The sequence below is a fragment of the Pteronotus mesoamericanus genome, unplaced genomic scaffold (genome assembly GCF_021234165.1).
Source record: "Pteronotus mesoamericanus isolate MK-2021 breed Mesoamerican mustached bat unplaced genomic scaffold, CSHL_Meso_final contig_20, whole genome shotgun sequence".
NCBI lineage: Eukaryota > Metazoa > Chordata > Mammalia > Chiroptera > Mormoopidae > Pteronotus > Pteronotus mesoamericanus.
The window spans coordinates 6,699,152-6,718,219 of NW_026555085.1; the positions used below are offsets into that span (position 1 = coordinate 6,699,152).

General features: G+C 50.2%; 1 protein-coding gene across 2 annotated transcripts; it reads left to right on the forward strand.

Moving 5' to 3' along the window:
* The first annotated feature begins 3,371 nt into the window (after positions 1-3,371).
* On the forward strand, positions 3,372-12,819 carry CDKN1A (cyclin dependent kinase inhibitor 1A). 2 transcript variants are annotated; one of them, XM_054569286.1, is made up of 3 exons: positions 3,372-3,552; positions 9,466-9,921; positions 11,258-12,819. In XM_054569286.1, exons 2-3 carry the CDS (start codon positions 9,477-9,479, stop codon positions 11,305-11,307), a joined length of 495 nt encoding a protein of 164 aa, XP_054425261.1. In that variant the 5' UTR covers positions 3,372-3,552; positions 9,466-9,476; the 3' UTR covers positions 11,308-12,819. The 2 variants fall into 2 exon arrangements, with proteins under 2 accessions (XP_054425261.1, XP_054425262.1); XM_054569287.1 differs by lacking the exon at positions 3,372-3,552 and adding an exon at positions 5,108-5,182.
* The last annotated feature ends 6,249 nt before the right edge of the window (positions 12,820-19,068 follow it).

The following is a 19,068-nucleotide window of genomic DNA, read 5'->3' on the forward strand; positions in this document are numbered from 1 at the left end:
TTCCTTTTTGTTCCTCTGCAAAAATACAAGCAATGATAATTCTTAACATGTGTTCAGGGCTTTAGACTTGTCCCAATAATCCTGAAAGAGACAGGAAGTGAGACCCAAGCACTGGGCGTGAGGCTTCTCCAATCACTTTTCTCCTGACAGGAAGATTGTGGCAGTAATTCTACTCCTAAGTATATATCCAAGAGAAACTCTTGCACATTTACCCCAGAGACATGGATAAGAATAATCATAGCAGCCTTATATATAATGACACAAAATTGGAAATAACTCAAGTCCCATTGACAGGAAAAGGTATTATTGGATATTAAATAACAGTGAAAATTATTGAGCCCTGTTTTTATAATGTACTGCGACCTAACAAATCATGTTAAAACATAGTGGCAACCCCAACCATTTATTTGCTCACAGTTCTACAATTTAGACAGGGACTCATTGGAGGTGGTTTGTCCCTCACTTCATGTGCCTTCAGCTGGGAGGCTCAACTGGGGCTGAAAGCTCAACTTTCAAGATGGCCCTACTCACACGGTTGGCATGTTGATGCTGGCTGTCGGGTAGGAGATCAGCTGGCTCTATTCAGGGGGAGACCCTCCGTTGTCTTGCATGTGGCCTCTCCACATGACCTCTCACAGCGTGGTGGTTTCAGGCTAATCAACTTCTCACATGGAACTCTAGGTCTCCAGATACGCAAAAGCAGAAGTTGCTAGACCTTCTCAAGGCTTAGGCCTAGAATGGGCACGGGGTTACTTTTGTCCCATTCTGTTGACTAAAAGAGGTACAAGCCAGGCATATTCAAGGGGGTGGGGGCAGCTACAAAAGAGTGTGACCCCAGAGGTATACTGCATTGGGTGCCGTAGACTTCCACAAACCACAACCACCCACAGCCGCATGTCTAAATCTTTGGTAGGTTATGCTGCATTAACAAATAGCCTCCACATTTCAGGGACTTTCACACAACAAAGGGTTATTTCTTTCTCACATACATATCCCACACAGGTTGGCGGAGTGCTCTTCTCCACACTGTCACTCAGGAACTCAGGCTGATGGAGGCTCCCTCATGTTGAGGTGAGACCTCACTTTTGCCACAGTCATGGAAGACAGAAAGGCTGGAGAGTTTCTCCTGGTCTCAGCCCTAAAGAGGCAGTGTCACTTATGCTCACATCTCATTGACTAGAATGAGTCACATGACCTTGTCTAACCTGCAAGGGGCTGCTGGGAAATGCAGAAGAGCACACAGAGAACTGGGTGAGTATTAAAATTACTGTCTTGGCCGCATGTGATAAAACTGTTGGAAACAAAAGAGTTCAACATAAAATACAAGGTAGAGGAGGAAGGGGTCAGAATAGGAGAGAAATTTATAGGAAGGTTATCAGTGATCTGCAAAGGCACTGGAGCCCAGCCACAGAGTGAAGGCTAAAAATGGCACTTCCATAAATATTTACTGAGCTCCAGTTGAGGCTGCTAGGCCTCAAAGGTAGAAAGATAGATAAAATACAGGCTCATTCCCTCCAGGTTCCCAGATCAGCTGATGCAGTAGGCACATAAACCAAGCAGACCAGCAAAGCCCAGTGGAGTGCATTGCTCACCAGGAGCTCTAGGAGTCAGAGGGAGCTCTGAGAAGGCCTCCCTACGAAGGGTCATGTGAGTTGGGCCATGAAGGGTCAATAGGAGTTCAGTGGAGAAAGGAATGAAGGTGGCATAGGTAGGTCAGGAACAGTTATTCCAGGAAAAGGGAACAATTTGTGCAAGCCCATCACTCCTCAGGTGGTCTGTATTCACTGCATTTCCTTACCACTTTCTAATCCATAACTGTCTAATCAACTTGTTCACATCATGCTGCGCCACCCACCCTCTGTGGACCCAGGCACCCATCCTCCCCACTGGCTGTTGAAAGTGTTGACTAGTAGTGCTTGCAGTTGAGTCCTTTATTAGAAATCAGTTCACAGATAAGGGAGCTCTCTTGTCCAAGGTCATCACCCCCTACTCCACAGGGAGCGACATCCAAATGGCTGGTGTATAAAGGCCCTGCCGCTAGCTTCACTTCAGGGAACTCTGCAGGACTCTCCTAGCTCCAGAGCTCCCTATGGGATCAGCCGAGGCCTCTTGGGCCTCCAGTCTCTGTCACACTCAAGTCCTCTCTCAACCCAATCCTGTTTCCTTTATACTCCACGTGCTGATTGCACATGCACTCTCCAAGAAACATCCTTCAAGCGAATCTCCACTTCAGAGTGTGTATTCTGGAAAACCTACCAAAGATACCACTGAAGTGGAAATGATTACTAAATTTCAATGGATGCCTCCCTTGGAGGTGTTTGTATAGCAGTAATAATAGCTAATATTCATAGAGTGATCTCTATGTTCCAGGCACTATACTAAGCACTTTGCCTATATGATCTTATTTAATAAAGAACAGAATTCATGCCAAAGGAATGAATTTCTCATGGTGAAACTTCAGGCTTAGGCAAGGTGAAATTTCCAGCTTGGGGATGCTGGCTGGAAATGTTTGTGTAGCACAAATTCTGTCACAAATTTCTCTGCCTCACTCTATGGTCAGTCCTGGTCTTTACTGGCTGAGTAAAGCCCTCATGGGGACGGGGTGGCAGATCCCAATCTCATTCTTCCTTAAAAAAAAAAAAGAAGAAAAGGAAAAAAAAAGCAGAGCTTCTTCTGCTTAGTAATGTGATATCTCTATTCTGCCTCTTCTGTGGGGTCTCACTTCTTGGGAGCCAGTGTGGAGGTAAACTTCTCTGAAAGCTCACTGCCCCGATTTGGGACTCCCCGAGCCTTTTCTGAGAAATGGTGACATTGTTCCCAGCACTTCCTCTCTCTTCTTGGGAAGTTCTGCAGCCACCATTGAGTCCTCCTCACATCCTCCTTTCTCAGGCTTGGGCTTTCCACTTTTCCTTTCCGTCAGCTCCCTCCCAGGTGGGAGCGGATCTGGACCCTCTTGTCGTCCCCCTCCCCCCCACCGCAGCCCCCGGCTAAGCCTTGCTCCATCCCTAAGCTGCCTGCGTTCTGGGAGCTTGCCCGGGCAGCAGACTGTGGCGCTGACTGGCCCTCTAGCCCTCAGGGACATGTCCCAGCATGTTGAGACCTGGCAGAGAAGAGGCTGATGTCTGTTTTGTCCTTGGGGCTCCCTGCTTAGGGGGGTAGTAGGAGACAGGAGACCCCCAGAGACCCCAGGGAGACCTTAGTCTGAGTTTTCCTGAACAGAGTATGTGATTTTCAGCATATCTCTTAGGATTGGTCTGAGATTTGTTGTGTGCACACACTTGCGTGTGTGTTTTTTGTTTGTTTTGGGAGTCAGATTTCCTGTGTGGCTTAGAACAACGTGCTCCTTTGCCCTCTTCAGGGCAGAAGTCCTCCTTTAAGAACATGCCTGGCTACACACTCCATAGGTGCTTTATAAATATTTGTTGAGTTCTATTGTGACGGTGGTGGTAGTGATCTATAGGTTAATGAAAACAACAACAACAAAACAGCTTCACTTCCCAATAACAACAACAAAAAGAATTATTTCATTGTGAGGCTCCGTACCACAAAACTGTAAGTAGTTCAATGCAAGCCTTCATTAAAATTTTTTTCCCCCAAAGTAAACAGTCAGACAATGTCCAGTCTATTTGAAATGCCTGAAAGCCCGGGGGATTCAAGGCAGTAGGAGGATGTGTCTGCCTCCCGTTGGACTTTTGAAACCCAGCCTTCGGGTGGTGCGGGTATGTGTGTGCTGGGGCTGGGGGCAGAGGGAGAGGGAGGTTTCCCTCCCTGAGGTCAGCTCTGTTAGAGGAAGAAGGCCGGGGCATGTCCGGGCAGAGATTTCCAGACACTGAACAGCCCTAGATGTCAATAATTGTAGCTGCTCTACATCTGGATTGTGTCTTTTAGTGGTATTTCTATTCTGATTTACTCTGTTCTCTGCACATTTTTCAAAGCAGAAACTGCAAGTGTTTTGGGTGAAGGAAGGGGGAAAAGGTGGGGGTCTCAGGGGATCTAGGGATGTGGGAGTTCATGGGAACATATGGGCACGTCGCTTGCTTCTGTATCTGTCAGAAGCGCCAGGGGGCATTTCCAGAATTGTTCTTGATCAGTGTCACCTCCGTGAGCTGTTTGGAAACGAGGGGTCTTGGGTGTTTTCCTCATTCTAGAGCCTCTGAAATAGAGAGGGCAACCAGCAGAGAACTCTGGACGGGAGACAAAATGCCTAGGATCCAACCGTGGCCATGTATTTGCTGTGTGGTCTGAGTAAGGTCACTGAACTTCTCTGAGCCTGTTTCCCCAGCAGTGTATGGGGGCTGTGTGGGGAACATCCAGGAGACAGCTCATTCCCCAAGTCCTTCTCCCCTTCCTAGCCATCACACGAGTGGCAATCACAGAGGCTTCTTCTGCTGAGGTGAGAGAGGTGGGCGTGAGGAGTGAGGAAGAGGGTGCAGGGAGGTTTGCTCAAGGCAGGATTCCCCCCTGGAGACCAGGGTGCCCCTTCTGAGAAGGGTCCCCTGTTCCTTCCTTTCCTGAGGCATCACCAAGCAACAACTCAGCATCCCTTTAGTTCTGTGGGCCTCATCTGTGAAATAAAGGGGACTGAATCTGCTTCAGGCCTTCACAAGACTTTGTTGGGGTCTCTGGGTGTCCCTGGTGTTTGGGGTGAGGTGGTCTAGCGAGGGACCCGTGGGAATAGTGGTGGGATCATGTGGGGCTTCTCTGGGAATTGAAAAGTGAGACGCATTATTGTTATTACTTGTGGATTTTTATTTACTAGGAACGTCATTCCTTGTGATCTTTTCAGAGCCAGAAAAAGGCTTATCTTAACAGTGCCATCCCTCCTGGCGTGTGCCAACTCACTCCCTAACCAAAAAACTCCCACATTTGAGGCTCAGTTGGTGGGGAAAATGGTCGAGCGCACGACCCCCGAGCGCGGGGCTGGGAGGAGGGAATCGCAGGACTCCAGGATGGAGTCGGAGCTCCGAGAACCAGGCGCGCCGCAGGCGCGGAGGAGGGGCGCGAGTCCCGGGGGAGGGCGGTTCCAGGCGCCGTGGGCCCAGCGGCCGGTCCCGCCTCCCAAGTCACCGCCTTAAAAGCACCACTTCGGGCGGCGGCAGCTGAGAGGTGAGCAGCTGCCCGAGTCGGTGGCGTGGAGATCCGGAGCCGGCCGCGATTTGCCGAGGCACAGAGACCCTCAGAGGTGAGGGGGCCGTGGCCAGCAAGGACCGACCCCGCCCGGGCGGGCGGTTGGGAGCGTGTGTCCGTGCATGCCCATCCGCGTATGTGTCCGCGGGCGTGTGTGTGCGTGCTGTGTCCCACAGGTGAAGGACGTGCGTGAGTCTGTGCGTGGGTCTCGGTTTTGCTCACATGGGTGTGTGGGGGCGCGCGTATGACGGGGGTCGGGGCAGAGAGGGGCACGCGTACGAGGGATCCGTTGCCAAGCTCCCCTCCCCTTGAAACTCTGCCGGGGCGAGGACGGGGCGCAGCTGGCTCGCGGCGTGGGGATGAGTCGCTGTCCGCGGAGGGCCGGCAGGGGCAGGAACGCCCAACGCGGCAGCAGGTTCATCAGGGACCCATCCCCGGGCGCCTCTCGGGTCCGCCCCTGCCCAGATCTCTGAGGTCTGGGTCTCCGACGCCGTAGTGTCCGTCGCCCCGGCTGGGCGTTGAGGTCAGCGCGGGCTGTGTCCCCAGCTTGGGGACAAGTCGCGACATGTCCCTTAAGGGCCAATGAGGAGGTGACTCACGGTGACAAAGAGACCCCGAGAACACGGCCAGAGCTGCGAGACAATTACGCCCCAGAAGTTCCCTTCTTTGCCCCTCCGAAGTGTCTGTCCGTCCGCCCCCATCAGCACGGTGACCTATCAGCACAGGCTGGCACAAAGTGTTCCAGGGAAGCCAGGCTCCGGAAGGTCCAGGACCGGGTGTCCGTTCCCTGCCCTGAGGACCTGGAGCCGCGACCCCGCGCTGGGGGGGGCTCGCTGCAGCCGTCAGTTCGGGAAGCGCTGGAGTCCCACCCTCCTCTCTGTCACCGCCTCCCGGAGACCCCGGCCCAGCCTGCCCTCCCGTCCGGGCGACGGTCTACTGGACGGAACAGTGTCCTGAACTGCGGAGTGACTGGGTGTGCGGTCCACGCCCGGGTGGGAGGCGGGGCGGTGTCGAAACTTGGAGGGGCGAGGCTTCGCGGGGCGCGACGCTGCTCTGTCCCTTTATCGGGCGCTTGGGGCGTCCCGGACCTAGCCCAGAATTCCCTCTCCCAGGGTGACAGGGCTGAACCAAGCAGGAGGCGACCCGCCCTTCGGGTGCCGCCGCCCAGTCCCGGACCCTCTGGGGACACTTCGCCCTCCTGCGGAAAAGAATCTTGGAACTGGGTTTGGCACTTTAGGGCGTTCAGGCAGCGCCCGCCCTCCATGTCGCGTTTCGGGGAGGCCTTTCGAGAAGTTTTGTTTTCTTTGCTCCCGTCTATTTTTATTTTCCAGGGATCTGACTCATCCCTTGCTTTGGGCGTGGAGATAAGGTGGAGGGACTAGATCGCCGCGCCTGTGTGCGTGCGTGCGTGCGTGCGTGTGCGTGCGTGCGTGTGTGTGTGTGTGAGTGTGTGTGTGTGTGACAGCGGTGGCGCGAGAGCACGAGGTTTCCCAACAGCGGCGGGGGTTTCGGAATCCTGGTTGGGTCAGCCTGACGTGTTCGCTGCCCCGGGTCCCCTCCCTCCCCGCCTCTCCAGCTGAGAATGACGCGCAGCCAGAGTGGAAGCTGAGTTTTGGCGGGCAAGGGAGTACTTTGCAGGAAACTGACTCATCGCAACTGCCTCCTGCAGACCCACTGTCTGCCCGCGCACCTCCCACACGGGAGTGATTTCCTGGAGACTAGCGACCCCTTCCGGCCCCAAAGCGAACAGCACACACGCCTGCCGGCGTAATGCGACATCTCCCGCCTCCCTTCCCGCGATTACTCTTGGGCTCATCCCACGTCGCTACCCCCACCTTCACTCTGCCTTCCAACGCCCCCTGAAAAGAGTACCCCATTGGTTCAGCAGTGTTTACTGAGTGCTTAATATTGACTTGGGAATTAAAATTGGTTCAAGTCTAAGGCACTAGGGCCAACGAAGAGGACTATTCTCAGTTACTTATTTGTAAAACGGAGGTTGTGTCTGAGTTCCCTCTGAGCTGGGAGGTATGATAAGAGGCGTGAGAAGAGATTTTGATGGGGTCTCTATGAGAGTCATAAAGGAAGGGGTGGTAGAAGGAGAGAGGGTCCCTGTTTGGATTCTAGTCCCATCTTCAGCTCCCAGAAGCCAAGGAATACCCAGCTTCCCGGTAAAGCCCTAGGGGAGCGCCTCCTCGTGCTCCAAGGCACTGAGAATGTCCATTTCAGCATCCCGTTTGTCCCCTCGTGTGTTCCCATCCGGGGAACTGCCAAATACTCGCTCAAATCCCCTTCAGTTTTGAATTAAGTTGGTCTGGGGAGGGAGGGGCTTGTAGATCTACATTTTGTGAAAGCTCTCCAAGTGATTTTGATGGGCCTTCCTGGTTAAGAAACCTCAAAATTAGTGAGGGAGCAAGGTTTCAACACCAGAGCACAGAACTCAGGGCAAATAGGTCTGGCTTCAAATCCTGGATGTGCTATGTGTGAGCTATGTGACCTTGGGAAAGTTACTTGACTTCTCTGAGCCTTAGTTACCTCTTCTCTAAAACGGAGCTCATATACCTGCTTGTAAAGGAAAATTAATATTTGTAAACCTCTTAAGAACATCTCTGGCACATAAGAATATATAAATAAATTTTCAATCCTTGCCCTGAAGACAGTGGGCATAGGTTATTTGAAGGCTCTGCACCATGTAACTTCTCCATGAGGCAGTGGCCATTGACCTTTTTTAGCTGTATGGATTGGGGGCAAGTATCGTGTTCAAAATCCTGCCCTTTAAACTTAGTCTGAGGTCACCTCCGCTATCAGCCGAGACCTGAGCTGGAGTGGGGTGCAGTAGGTGTGTCATAGGTCCAGAGCTTCCTGCCCCAGAACATCCTTCAGCAGAGTTTTCACTCTCTGACCTGCAAATTGGGACTTGTCCCCAGAAAACCTAGTCCCTGCTGATGTCATGCAGCCGCTCAGCCCTAGAGTCAGGCAAGAGCCAGGCAGGGGGGTGCCAGTGCTCCCCTGGCTTTCCCGCTCCTGAAGTGGGAGGAGAGGGACTGGGCAGACCAACCACCTTTGATTTTCTTTGCCTGGAAAATGGGTTTTTTGGATGCAGGCAACACTGGGCAGGGCCTTCAAAGCTGTCTAGACTTCAGATCACCTGACGGGTCTGGCAGGATGTGGCTCAGCTTGGGAGAAATCAGGGCTCTGCCCTGCCCTGCCCAGCTCCTCCTCAGCCCCAGGCCACTGTCCTGATGACGTCCTTATGAAAGGCTGTCAGCCTACAGCACCTGTCAGCTGCTGTCTGAAGGAGGTGGTGGCCTTGTGGCGGGACGGGGTGACGGGGGAGAGGGGGCGGGTGGTGAGGGGTGGAGGCTCAGCCAGAATTGAAGGCAGAGAGAAACAATTACACTTCTGTCTTCCAAGCACTTCTGTATACCAGGTGCTGCTCTCAGCACATTCCCTACTCAGTCAATCCTCCCATCTGTCCTGGGAGACATTTGCTATTGTCTCCTTTTAAATATGAGGAAAATAGTGCCAGAGAAGTTAAGCTGCTTGTCCAGGGTCAGCCAGCAGAGCCTGGATTCCAACCCAGGCAGCCCTGCACCAGAGCCCTGGCTCCTAACCACAAGACACAGCCTGTCAACTCTGTTCTTCCTGCCTTGTCTAGAGGGACTCCTGGCCAATTGTTTGGCCATACTTCAACAGCCATGCTCTTTAAACTTTCATAAAGCCCCATTTTACAGGTGAGGAAACTGAGGCCCAGAAACATGAAGTGACTTTTTAAAGTTTAAATAGTAAGCAGCAAAGGTACACCGAGATCCCAGGTGTTTTTTATCCCGAAGTCCAGGATACTTTTAAGTGTTAGAGCAGGGTTACCCAACATGGGCATCAGGGGAGAGGATTCAGGAAGCTGGAGATGTCCATCCATTTGGGAACTGACCTCTTGGCCAAGGCTGGGAAACTGCTGGGCGACTCACAATTCGCACGTACTCGGGGCATTCACACCCATGAGGGGCACCTCAGGAGCGGCAAAGTAAATTGATTTTAGCTGATAATACCTGGTGGTAAACAGACCCCTGATCCCTGCTATTGCAATAAACTGTTGACATAAGCTTGCCCTTCAGCTGCCAGCTCTCCCAGTCACGCTGGGGTGTCATGCTGGCTGAGCTATGCCCCCAGTGTCTGTTGGTGGGAGATTGGGGGCCCTGTGGGAAGGAGGTGGTGGAAAATCATCTGGGAAGAGCCAGAGATACCCTCTCACCACCTATTCTAGTAGGAAGACCTCACCTGAGCATGACCTGGTAAGGAGGTCCTGTTTCCCCAGTGACCAGGGCCTTTCTTCTGTCTCAGCATCAGGCACCATGTCCGAGCCATCCCGGGATGCCCGCCCGATCCCCCGTGGCAGCAAAGTCTGCCGTCGCCTCTTCGGTCCAGTGGACAGTGAGCAGCTGCGTCGAGACTGTGATGCGCTAATGGCCAGCTGTGTGCAGGAGGCCTGTGAGCGATGGAACTTCGACTTTGTCACTGAGACGCCACTGGAGGGTGACTTTGCCTGGGAGCGTGTGTGGGGCCTGGGTCTGCCCAGGGTCTACCTGCCCTCAGGGCCTCGCGGGACCCAGGACAACTTGGGAGGAGGCAAGCGGCCCAGCAGCTCACCTGCCCTGCTGCAGGGGACAGCTCAGGAGGACCACGTGGACCTGTCGCTGTCCTGCACCCTTGTGCCTCGCTCCCCTGAGAGGCCTGAGGGATCCCCCGGTGGGCCTAGCACCTCTCAGGGCCGAAAACGGCGGCAGACCAGCATGACAGGTGAGGACAAATACAGGGAATGACACTGCAAGGGACCAAGACTTGTAATTCATGGTGCAAGAGCTGACCTGTCTGGTCTACTTGCTCTTTATGAGGGGGCAACAGGGCTAGAGAGGGGAAATGACTTGCCTGAGGTCACGCAGCCAGTCTGCAGCCAAGACCAACTAGCTCTCAGTTATTGGAAACATTTATTGAATGCCAGGGCCTTCACTAAGTTTCTTTGGTGGATTTCATTTAGTCCTTCCAGCAATCCATATGGCATTCCTGCCACCCTTTTATAGGCAAGGAAACAAGGTTCAGAGACATCGAGTGATTTACCTAAGGTCACACAGTGAATTTACAATGAAGAGAAAACTAATGATAATAATTTCTTGGCTGCCCTATCCAAACTTAACTCCCCTCCCCCTTACCACACACACACACACACACACACACACGCACACACACACACACTCTTCCTGTCCCTCTGCCCTGCCTATTTTGTTCATTTTGGTACTACTTATTGTCAACAGCTACTTCCTTATCTTGATATTGTCCATCTCCGTCATAGGATATTATCTCCATGAGAAAGGGTTCTATGTCTGTTTTGTTCATTGCTGAATCCTTTGCATCTAGAATGGTGTCTGGCACATAGTAGGTGCTTGATAAATAATGAATGGGTGATGCTGACATTTGAGCACATACTAGGTCAGGCCCTAGACCAAAACCTTTATAGAGAGCATTTCACTTAGTCCTTAGAGTAGCATGCTGGTGTTATCCTCATTTTACAGGTGAGGCTCAGTGAGATGCAGCCGAGTCCCACAGCAAATCTGCAGCTGGGTCAGAACTAACAGTAAGGATAATAATAATAGCTAATGTTTATGTGGCCCTGGCATTGTGCGGAACACTTCTCAAGGGTGGTCTAATGGCGATCCTTAGAGCAGTGCTGTCCAACAGAGCTCTGCAGTGACGCACGTATACAGTGCCTCCAGCCACAGAGAGTTGTTGAGTACTTGACATGTGGCTAGTGTGACTCAGAAAGTGAATTTTTCATTTCATTTTATTTTAGTTAATTTAAATAACCACATAGGACTGACTGGTGGCTATAGCACTGGGCAGCTTGGGTTAGAGCAGGCCCAGGGAGGAAGGTCCCACTATCCATCACATCTGTGCGGCAGGTTGCTCCATAAACACCCTGGGAGATGGGGTGGAAGTTGCCCAAGTTCTTCCCCGTACTAGGCAATGTGTCCCTTTGGGCCTAGGGAGGAGTCCTGGCCCCTCTGCCGTTTGCCTCAGTTGGGTAGCCCTCTGTGCCCTCTTCCTCTGGGCCTAGCTGACTTCTGTTCTCTCTCTTTAGATTTCTACCACTCCAAACGCCGGCTGATCTTCTCCAAGAGGAAGCCCTAACTCGCCTGCTGGAAGCCTCTCGCTCCTGGAAACATGGGAAACGCAGGCCCATTCTACATCTTTTGCCTTAGTTCTTCAGTTTGTGTGTCTTAATTATTATGTCTGTTTTAATTTAAACTCCTCCTCATGTACATAGTCTGCTTGACACCACCCTCCCACCCCCGCCAGCAGCTGGCATTAGAATTATTTAAAGAAAACATTAGACAGCATAATGATAGGCTCACTAGATTGCCAGGTATTTTTATTATGCAAACATTTATTTAAAACCTCCTCATTCTACGCTCTCTATTTCTTTCCTCCCTGAGGTCAGGTGGGGCCGGCATGACCCTCACTTGTTGGGTGGTGCTCTCTGGAGGGGCCTGGTTCCCTCTGTTCACTGTCTCATGGACAATATGAAATTCTGCTCCTTTCCTTCATTCTCAGACCCGAATTTCTTATAATTTGAGAAGAGATAGCACTTTGAAGAGAACCCAGCAGAGTGAGGACATAATCCAAACTTTGGAGTCCCCTCGCTTCCTCTAAAGTTGGGCACGGTGACCTTGAAGTGGGCACAGCCTGGAACAGGGTGGGTGACTGGCATCCTCCTGGCCCTTGATCCATGACTCTGTCCTGTGACAGCGTGGGGCAGGTAGGGTCCTGCAGCCAAGTGTCCACCTCCCTTCATGCCCCTCTGCTACCCACAGGGGTGGTCCCACCCTGTTGGCTTCCATGGGACTTTTCCAGAAGCCTCAAGCGCCCCTCTTTTCCAGCTGGGCTCTCAAGTCCCCTCTGCTCCTCTCCCCTCTTCCATGTCCTTTCCCTCTAGTCCCCTCTCAGCTCTGGGCGGCTGCTCTGGGGTGCTTGCCCCTCCCCAACTCAGTGGACTGGGAGGGAGGGGCAAGCTAGAAGTAGGTTCCCCGTTCTACCTCAGGCAGTTGGAGCAGCGAGCACCCCCTCCTCTCAGCTCTGGGGATAGGGGTCCTGGGTGGTCGGGCAGGCCTCCTTGAGTGGGGGTCTCTCTGTGATAGGGGTAGATAGGTAGGCGGAGAAGATTTTTCTGGGAGGGAGAGTATGACACCAGCCCCTGGAACTCATCTAAGGACCTTCCCCATCTGCTCCACCCTTCCCCCATTCCATTGCACTTTGAATAGCAGCTGAACAAGGAGTCAGGTGTTTTAGATTGTGGGAGTAGGGGCTGTGGACTGGGCTTGCCAAGTGGGCTAACACAGACCTGGGAGTTGTGAGTTATCTTTCCTGGCGCTGAACATCGAGCCTCTAAAGGTACTGAAGCACTTAGTGGGTCTTCCCCAAACGCCTTCCAGCTCCTGTAATATCCTGGCCCAAACTGTTTTCTCTGGCTCCCCACGTGTCCTGGTTCTCCTGTCTTTACTGAGACTGTACGCCTCTCAAGGGCAGGGGCCACCTCCTGTATTGTTCTGTGTTCTTCACAGCCCATCTCCTCCCTCTCCACCCCATCCCCCCGCCCAGTGCTGGGGATGCAACAGGTGCTCAATAAATTAATAAATATTTCTTGGTGACTTTATTTGTGTATATACCTTGTTATTTTTAAGAACAAGTGGGTGGAAATTTTTGGTTGTTTTTATAATTTAAAAAATTGAGCACTTAGAAATCAAGATAGATCAATTTAAGAAGCAGAAGCAAAAAAGAAAAGTCTCACACATAATGGGAAGACAAAGAACCCCCCGCCCCAAGCAGGCGAAGGGAAAAGAGGAATCCCCAGAAAGAGAACTAAATGAAATAGAGGCAGGTAAACTATCAGATATTGATTTCAAAACAATGGTTCTAAGGAAGCTCAATGAGCTCAGTGAGCTCAGAGAGAATTACCAAAAACTATGGGAAACTAAGAGGAACTTACTGCAAACTATATCAGCATGAAAAGGGGCATAGAAACGATCAAGAAGAGAAAAGAGGGAATGAAGAATACAATTTCTGAATTGAAGAACACAGTAGAAGGAATCAAAAGCAGGCTAGATAAGGCAGAGGACCGAATCAGCAAGCTGGAGGATAAGGTAGAAAAAAACCTCCCAGGAAGAGCAAGAAAATGGAAAAAGACTCAAAAAGAATGAAGAGGTGTTGAGGGAAATGCAGGACAACCTGAAATGTAACAATATCTGTATAATGGGATACTAGTAGGAGAAGAAGAGGAGCAAGGGACAGAGAACCTGTTTGAAAACGTAATGATGGAAAACTTCTCTAATTTGAGGAAAGAAAAAGTCACACAAATCCAGGAAGCACAGAAGGTCCTATTCAAGAGGAACCCAATGAGGCCCACTCCAAGACACATCATCATTAAAATGGCAAGTATTGAAGACTAAAGGAAGCAAGGGAGAAAGAGGTAGTAACATACAAGGGAGCCCCGATATGGCTAGCAGCTGACTTCTCAACAGAAACACTGCAAGCCAGAAGGGAATGGCAAGATATATTCCAAGTCATGAAAAGCAAAGGCCTGCAACCAAGCCTGCTCTACCCAGCAAGACTCTCCATCCAAATGGAAGGTGAAATAAGGAGTTTCCCAGACAGAAGAAGGCTAAAAGAATATACCTCCCCCAAACCAGCATTGCAAGATATGCTAAAGGGGTTGCTTTGAGAAGACGAAGAAAAAGAGTATATGAATACCCAGTTCCTTTCACACTCACCGATATTTATATTACCAATATTTTTAATACTTATTAATCTGATTGTGACAATGATTATTATTTTAATTGTTCCTTTATTATTTTTTGAAACTAAACCTGTTTTTGTATATTCCTTGCTTCCTTCTGTTATTTTAAAAAAGTTTTAAATGACTTTTTGGTATTCTTTATCCATCTTTGGACTAAATGTTTGTAGAATTTTTAAAAAATTAAGCATTTAAATTTAATGCAAAAAGCTTAGCAAACAGAGAGCCAAGAGGCCAAACCCTCCCCCCCCCCAAAAAAGAGATAAACAAAAACAAAATAAAAACAGTAAAGCATCATAACCCTACCTTGGCAAAGGTCACCTCTGTCAGTATTTTGGTTTGTTGCAGGTTTTTTTTTAAATAAAGAACATATTGTAGCTTGGCATCATTACTCATCAGGGAAATGCAAATAAAAAGCACAATAAGATACCACTAGGCACCTACCAGAATAACTAAGATGAAAACGGATGACAATGTAAAATGTTAACAAGGGTATAATGCAATTGGAACTCTTATACGTTGCTGGTGGAAATATATTTCAACTACTTGGAAAGCTGGCAATATCTTCTAAAGATGCCTCCCCTCCTGCCTACCTCACGACCCGGGAATTCTATTCCTACATTTGTTCTCAAGAGAAATGAGTACAGGCTTCCACCAAAATACATGTTCATAGCAGCATTTTTCTTAACAGACCCAAACTGGAAACAACCTAAATGTTCATAACAGAAGAGTATATATGTCAATTGTGTATCTTTATTAGTGGAATATCATACAACATTAAAAAACCCCCACAGCATTGTTATACACATGTTCAGATTATCAGTTCATAATTAACCACCCCAAGATTTAGTGGCTTAACACAATAATCTTTTATTTCTTCCCAATTATGAAATTTGGCCAAGAACTACTTTTCAAATGTTAAATCATTCTCTGCTGTAGGGCATGGCTTTGTTCCAGAACCCTAGGGGCCTGAGATGAGGCTCTCCCATTAGGACTTTCCAGAGACTTCACGTGGTTTACTCATCTTCCGTGTAGATTTCTATCTAGTACTGTGTGATATGCTGGGTTGCACTTCCCAAGTGCTTGTCCCTCAGCATGAACCCATCACAGAGCCCTCTTTTGCTCTGGACTCCACTCAAATATGGCAGCTTCCCAAGTCCTCCAACAGATGGGCTGGAGCATAGCAAATGCCACCCCCTCCCACCCCAATCCAAATTGGTCCACCCAGGGCTATATCTCTTTTTAGTGGTAGAATGTCCCCAGTATAATAACTTGCCCTTTCCCATAAAAGGAATATCCCAGCATGGCCCAGTTCATTGACCACTTAAAACTTAACTGATGTGATACGTCCCTTTCCTGATGTGGATTGGAAAGAATACATTGGCCATCCTATTAGATTCTTACAGTCAAAGTCTGTGTAGACTATTCTAGCAAAAATACCGTACGTGACATAATGACTGCAATTAGAGCTACCATGTTGCTTCGCTTGGTTGTTACAGGAGCTGTATGGGGAGGGTTGAACAGGGGATATGACTGGGCCACACTGCATCCTTTGAGATGGGATTGATCTCTGCAATTTCACCTGTGGTGTGTGGTATTGCTTCTGATTTACTAACTTGACTAGTGGAACAATTTTAGAGACTTCTACTTGGTTCTTATTTCCATAATGGTTCTTATTTTACACATTAGGGAAGCAGTGTGAGGGTTCTGCCATCTGTTAAGTCTATTCATCCCAGTTTGCACTCAGGGGCTAGGAAATAACCACAGAGTGGGCTCACAGACCCACTGGACTCTGGGGTGGACCAGGGCAGGATTCCATATGTCCCTCTACTCTAAAAGGAGTGTATAATGGTATTTTGGGGTCCCCTGAAACTAGCGTAAGCTCAGACGCTATCTAACAGACCTCAGAAGATCTGGTCATGCCCTTCCCATACTTTCTGGCAGTTCTGGTAAATAGCAAGAGGACACCATGGGGGAAAGAACTGAGGAGATATTTATTTTATAGTCTTTCAGTGGTATTGTGGGCTTGGGTCTGAGGGCTGTCGCAAACCTGGAAACCAGTGAGAGACTGCCACTTTCTATCATAGCAGTGGCATTAGCCTCTGCTCACCCTCCTTGATCTGCTGTGGTTAAATCAAGCAACATCCTCATTAAACGCTCATCTCCCATACACGTGGGGACACCACTGCCACAGGGCGCTGCAGATCAAGGACCCGTGGTTACCATTCAGGCTTTGTGCCCACCTTGCCTCTGATGATTCAGTGGCCCTCTATGGCCTCTGCCCCTCCTGGATCTTAGTGTCTCTAGTGACAGTGCCCATGGACTCCATGGCAGCACCTCCTCAGCCAGCACTGGGGTCTTCTTACTAGTGTATCCTTTCCTACTTTGAGAAGGAAGGGTCTTCTGGGCACTAAGGTGGGGAGACAGAAAGCTGGTGGATTCTCATGCATTAAGTCCATTCTATCTCGTCCACCTCTCTGAGCCTTCTAAGCCTTCCTAGTACTCTCCCAAGGCAGTTTCAGCATTGCCCCATCATTGGCTGTAGGCTGTCACTGTGCCTAAGCTTTAAGGCCAATTCAGCAGTGTGTGAGGACCAGCTCCAGAGGGCCTTGCCAGGTGTTCAATCCTGAATCGCGCGCGAGAGAGGCGTCCATAAACAGCCTTTATCCAGCCCTGTATTCCTCCTCTCCCCAGACCCACTCCCACTCTCCCGCATCTCCTATGTGTGTTTCCCTGTTCAGTACCTACCAGCCAGACCTGTAGCTTTTTTGGTAAGTTATTCCCTCCAGTAGCAGGGACTATACTTTCCTGCTTGGGCAATGCTGAGACTCAACCCTAATTATTGGTCTAGAGAAGGGGAGGGCAAAGTGGAGTTCAGAAGCCAGCTGCCTGTTTTAATAGAAAGTTTTACTGGAATGCAGACACACCCATTTGCTTACTTATTGTCCATAGCTGTTTTTGCACTATTATTTTAAGTAGTACAGAGGCAGACTTCAGTAGTTGCCACAGAGGCAACGTGGCCCAAAAGCTTAAAATATTTACTCTGTCTCTGAAGAAAACGTTTGCTGACTCTGGTCTAGTGCAGCGAAGGGAGGTGGTGTGGCTCTTGAGGAAGATAAGCATCACCTTGTGAAGCATCCAGGTGAATGTCTGTGTGGATTCAGGTAATGGGAGGGGATTCTGCTCTAGCAAGGAGGGGGCGCCTCTGCAGGCCTGGAGGGCTCAGAGGAAGCTGAGGATCCAAGGTTCTCAAGGGTGTACATCCAAATATCTCCATTCCAGGCCTCATTGCCCGGCCCTTTCCCTCCATCTGTGGCTGTGCATTCAGTCTCACTTGTAGCTTCACTGCCCTTACAGTCAAATCCTGAAGATGCTTATCAGCACAGCCTGCCCCTGGCCGACAAGAGCTGAGGGTGATAGAATGCTCTTGTGGGGCCCTCCAGTTTTGCACAACTTGCCCTGGGTTAAGCCTGTCATTCTCTTTCTTCAAGGCCTCTAGGGCAGTTAACAAAAGCCAGCCAGCTCCACAGTCCCATAATTAACATTGCCCTTATCTTTCGAGGGTTCGCCCTGTTCAGTGTTTGCCTAGGTCAGTGCTGCCCTGGAATCCTGTACAACTCACCCCGTGCACCTGGCGCAGCTGTCTGGTCACTGTGATGCAGCAGCCTGCTCAGGAGGTCACCACCCTCCTTACCATTGGTGGTCAGGTCCCCATGGGCATCTCACAGGCGAGGGCTCCATTTTCAGACGCCCAACTGCCATTTCTAGTACCAGCTGTCCCTGAGGTTTTTCCCTCCCAAAAGCAACATGAGACAAGGACTTGTGTGCAGGGCGCTTACTTGGAGACTGTGAGGAAGGAAAGGAAAAGCCACTGATGGTGTTGCTGAGCAAGCTCTGCTGTGTGCAGCTGGGACTGAAACCCCTCGGGGTCTGACGAAGCCACGAGGAACGTGCCCTAGAATTGTCCCTCACTGGCTGAGGGCTGCCTCCAGGGTCAAGTTCAGGTTACTTCTCACAGATGAAGCAAGTTCCTGGGATGCTGGAGCAAACCAGAAGAATGTGAGCATTTGAGGTGGGAAGCTACATCCCTGCCAGGGACTATCTACGAAAGCTTCAGGTGACCACAGATGTGGGCCTGGGAGGCAAGGGGCTGCCTTAACCCCTTCAGCCAGCACAGTGCCCAGGCCAACACGCTGGCAAAAAATCACTGGGGCTTTACCCTCTCACACCCAGCCCACAGAAATGGGAGCTCCATGAGGGCAGGTCTTTGCCTATTTTGTTTGCTGCTGTATCCCAGTAACTAGAAAGTGCCCGGCACACAGTAGGTGTTCAACAGATATTTGACAAATGATTCACCATGGCTTGAATTTCCTTCTTGAGCTGAGCACTCGTCTCCCAAGCCCCACCCCAGACCCGTTCCTCAACCCGACCCCCACCCTGTCTCGGCACGCTGGTCGCTGGTCACTGCTTCTGGTCACTCGACAGTCAGTCTGGCCTATGAACAGGCCATCTGCAAATTGGCAGGATCACAAAAATAACAACCACTGACATTGATTATCATCTGCCTAACATGGCTCTACATGTTTGATAGGATTTATAGCATCAAATCCTTGCAACATACTCACAGGGTGGGCACTATTATTGTCTCTGTTTCACGGATAAGAAACTGAGGCAACAAGCCCTTAAGTCACTTGCCTGAAGTCACGCCTCTAGGAAGTGGTGGGGAGCCAGGATATCCACCCTGATGACCAAGGTCATACTGCCTGCTCAGTTAAGCAGAAAGGGGAAGTGCCTCATCCAGAGCCACCACCACTGTGACAATTCTAAGAGGAGGCCTGGGGGGGACCTATCATCTTCTGTGCCCCTCTGCGGTCTTTGCTATAACTTAGGTTTTCTCAGTCTTATGTAAAGTGTGCTATGTAGATGCAGCCTCCAAACAAAGTCCTTTTAGAGCCAGCAGTGGGAGGCAGGGGGACTCGGGTCTCCTAATTTGAACCCAGCTCTTGCCACCACACCCCAGAACAGAGTGTCTTGCTTCGGGGTTTACTAGACTGTGAAGAGAATTCAAGTATCTTTAGGGAATTGGGAATTCATGAGTGCAA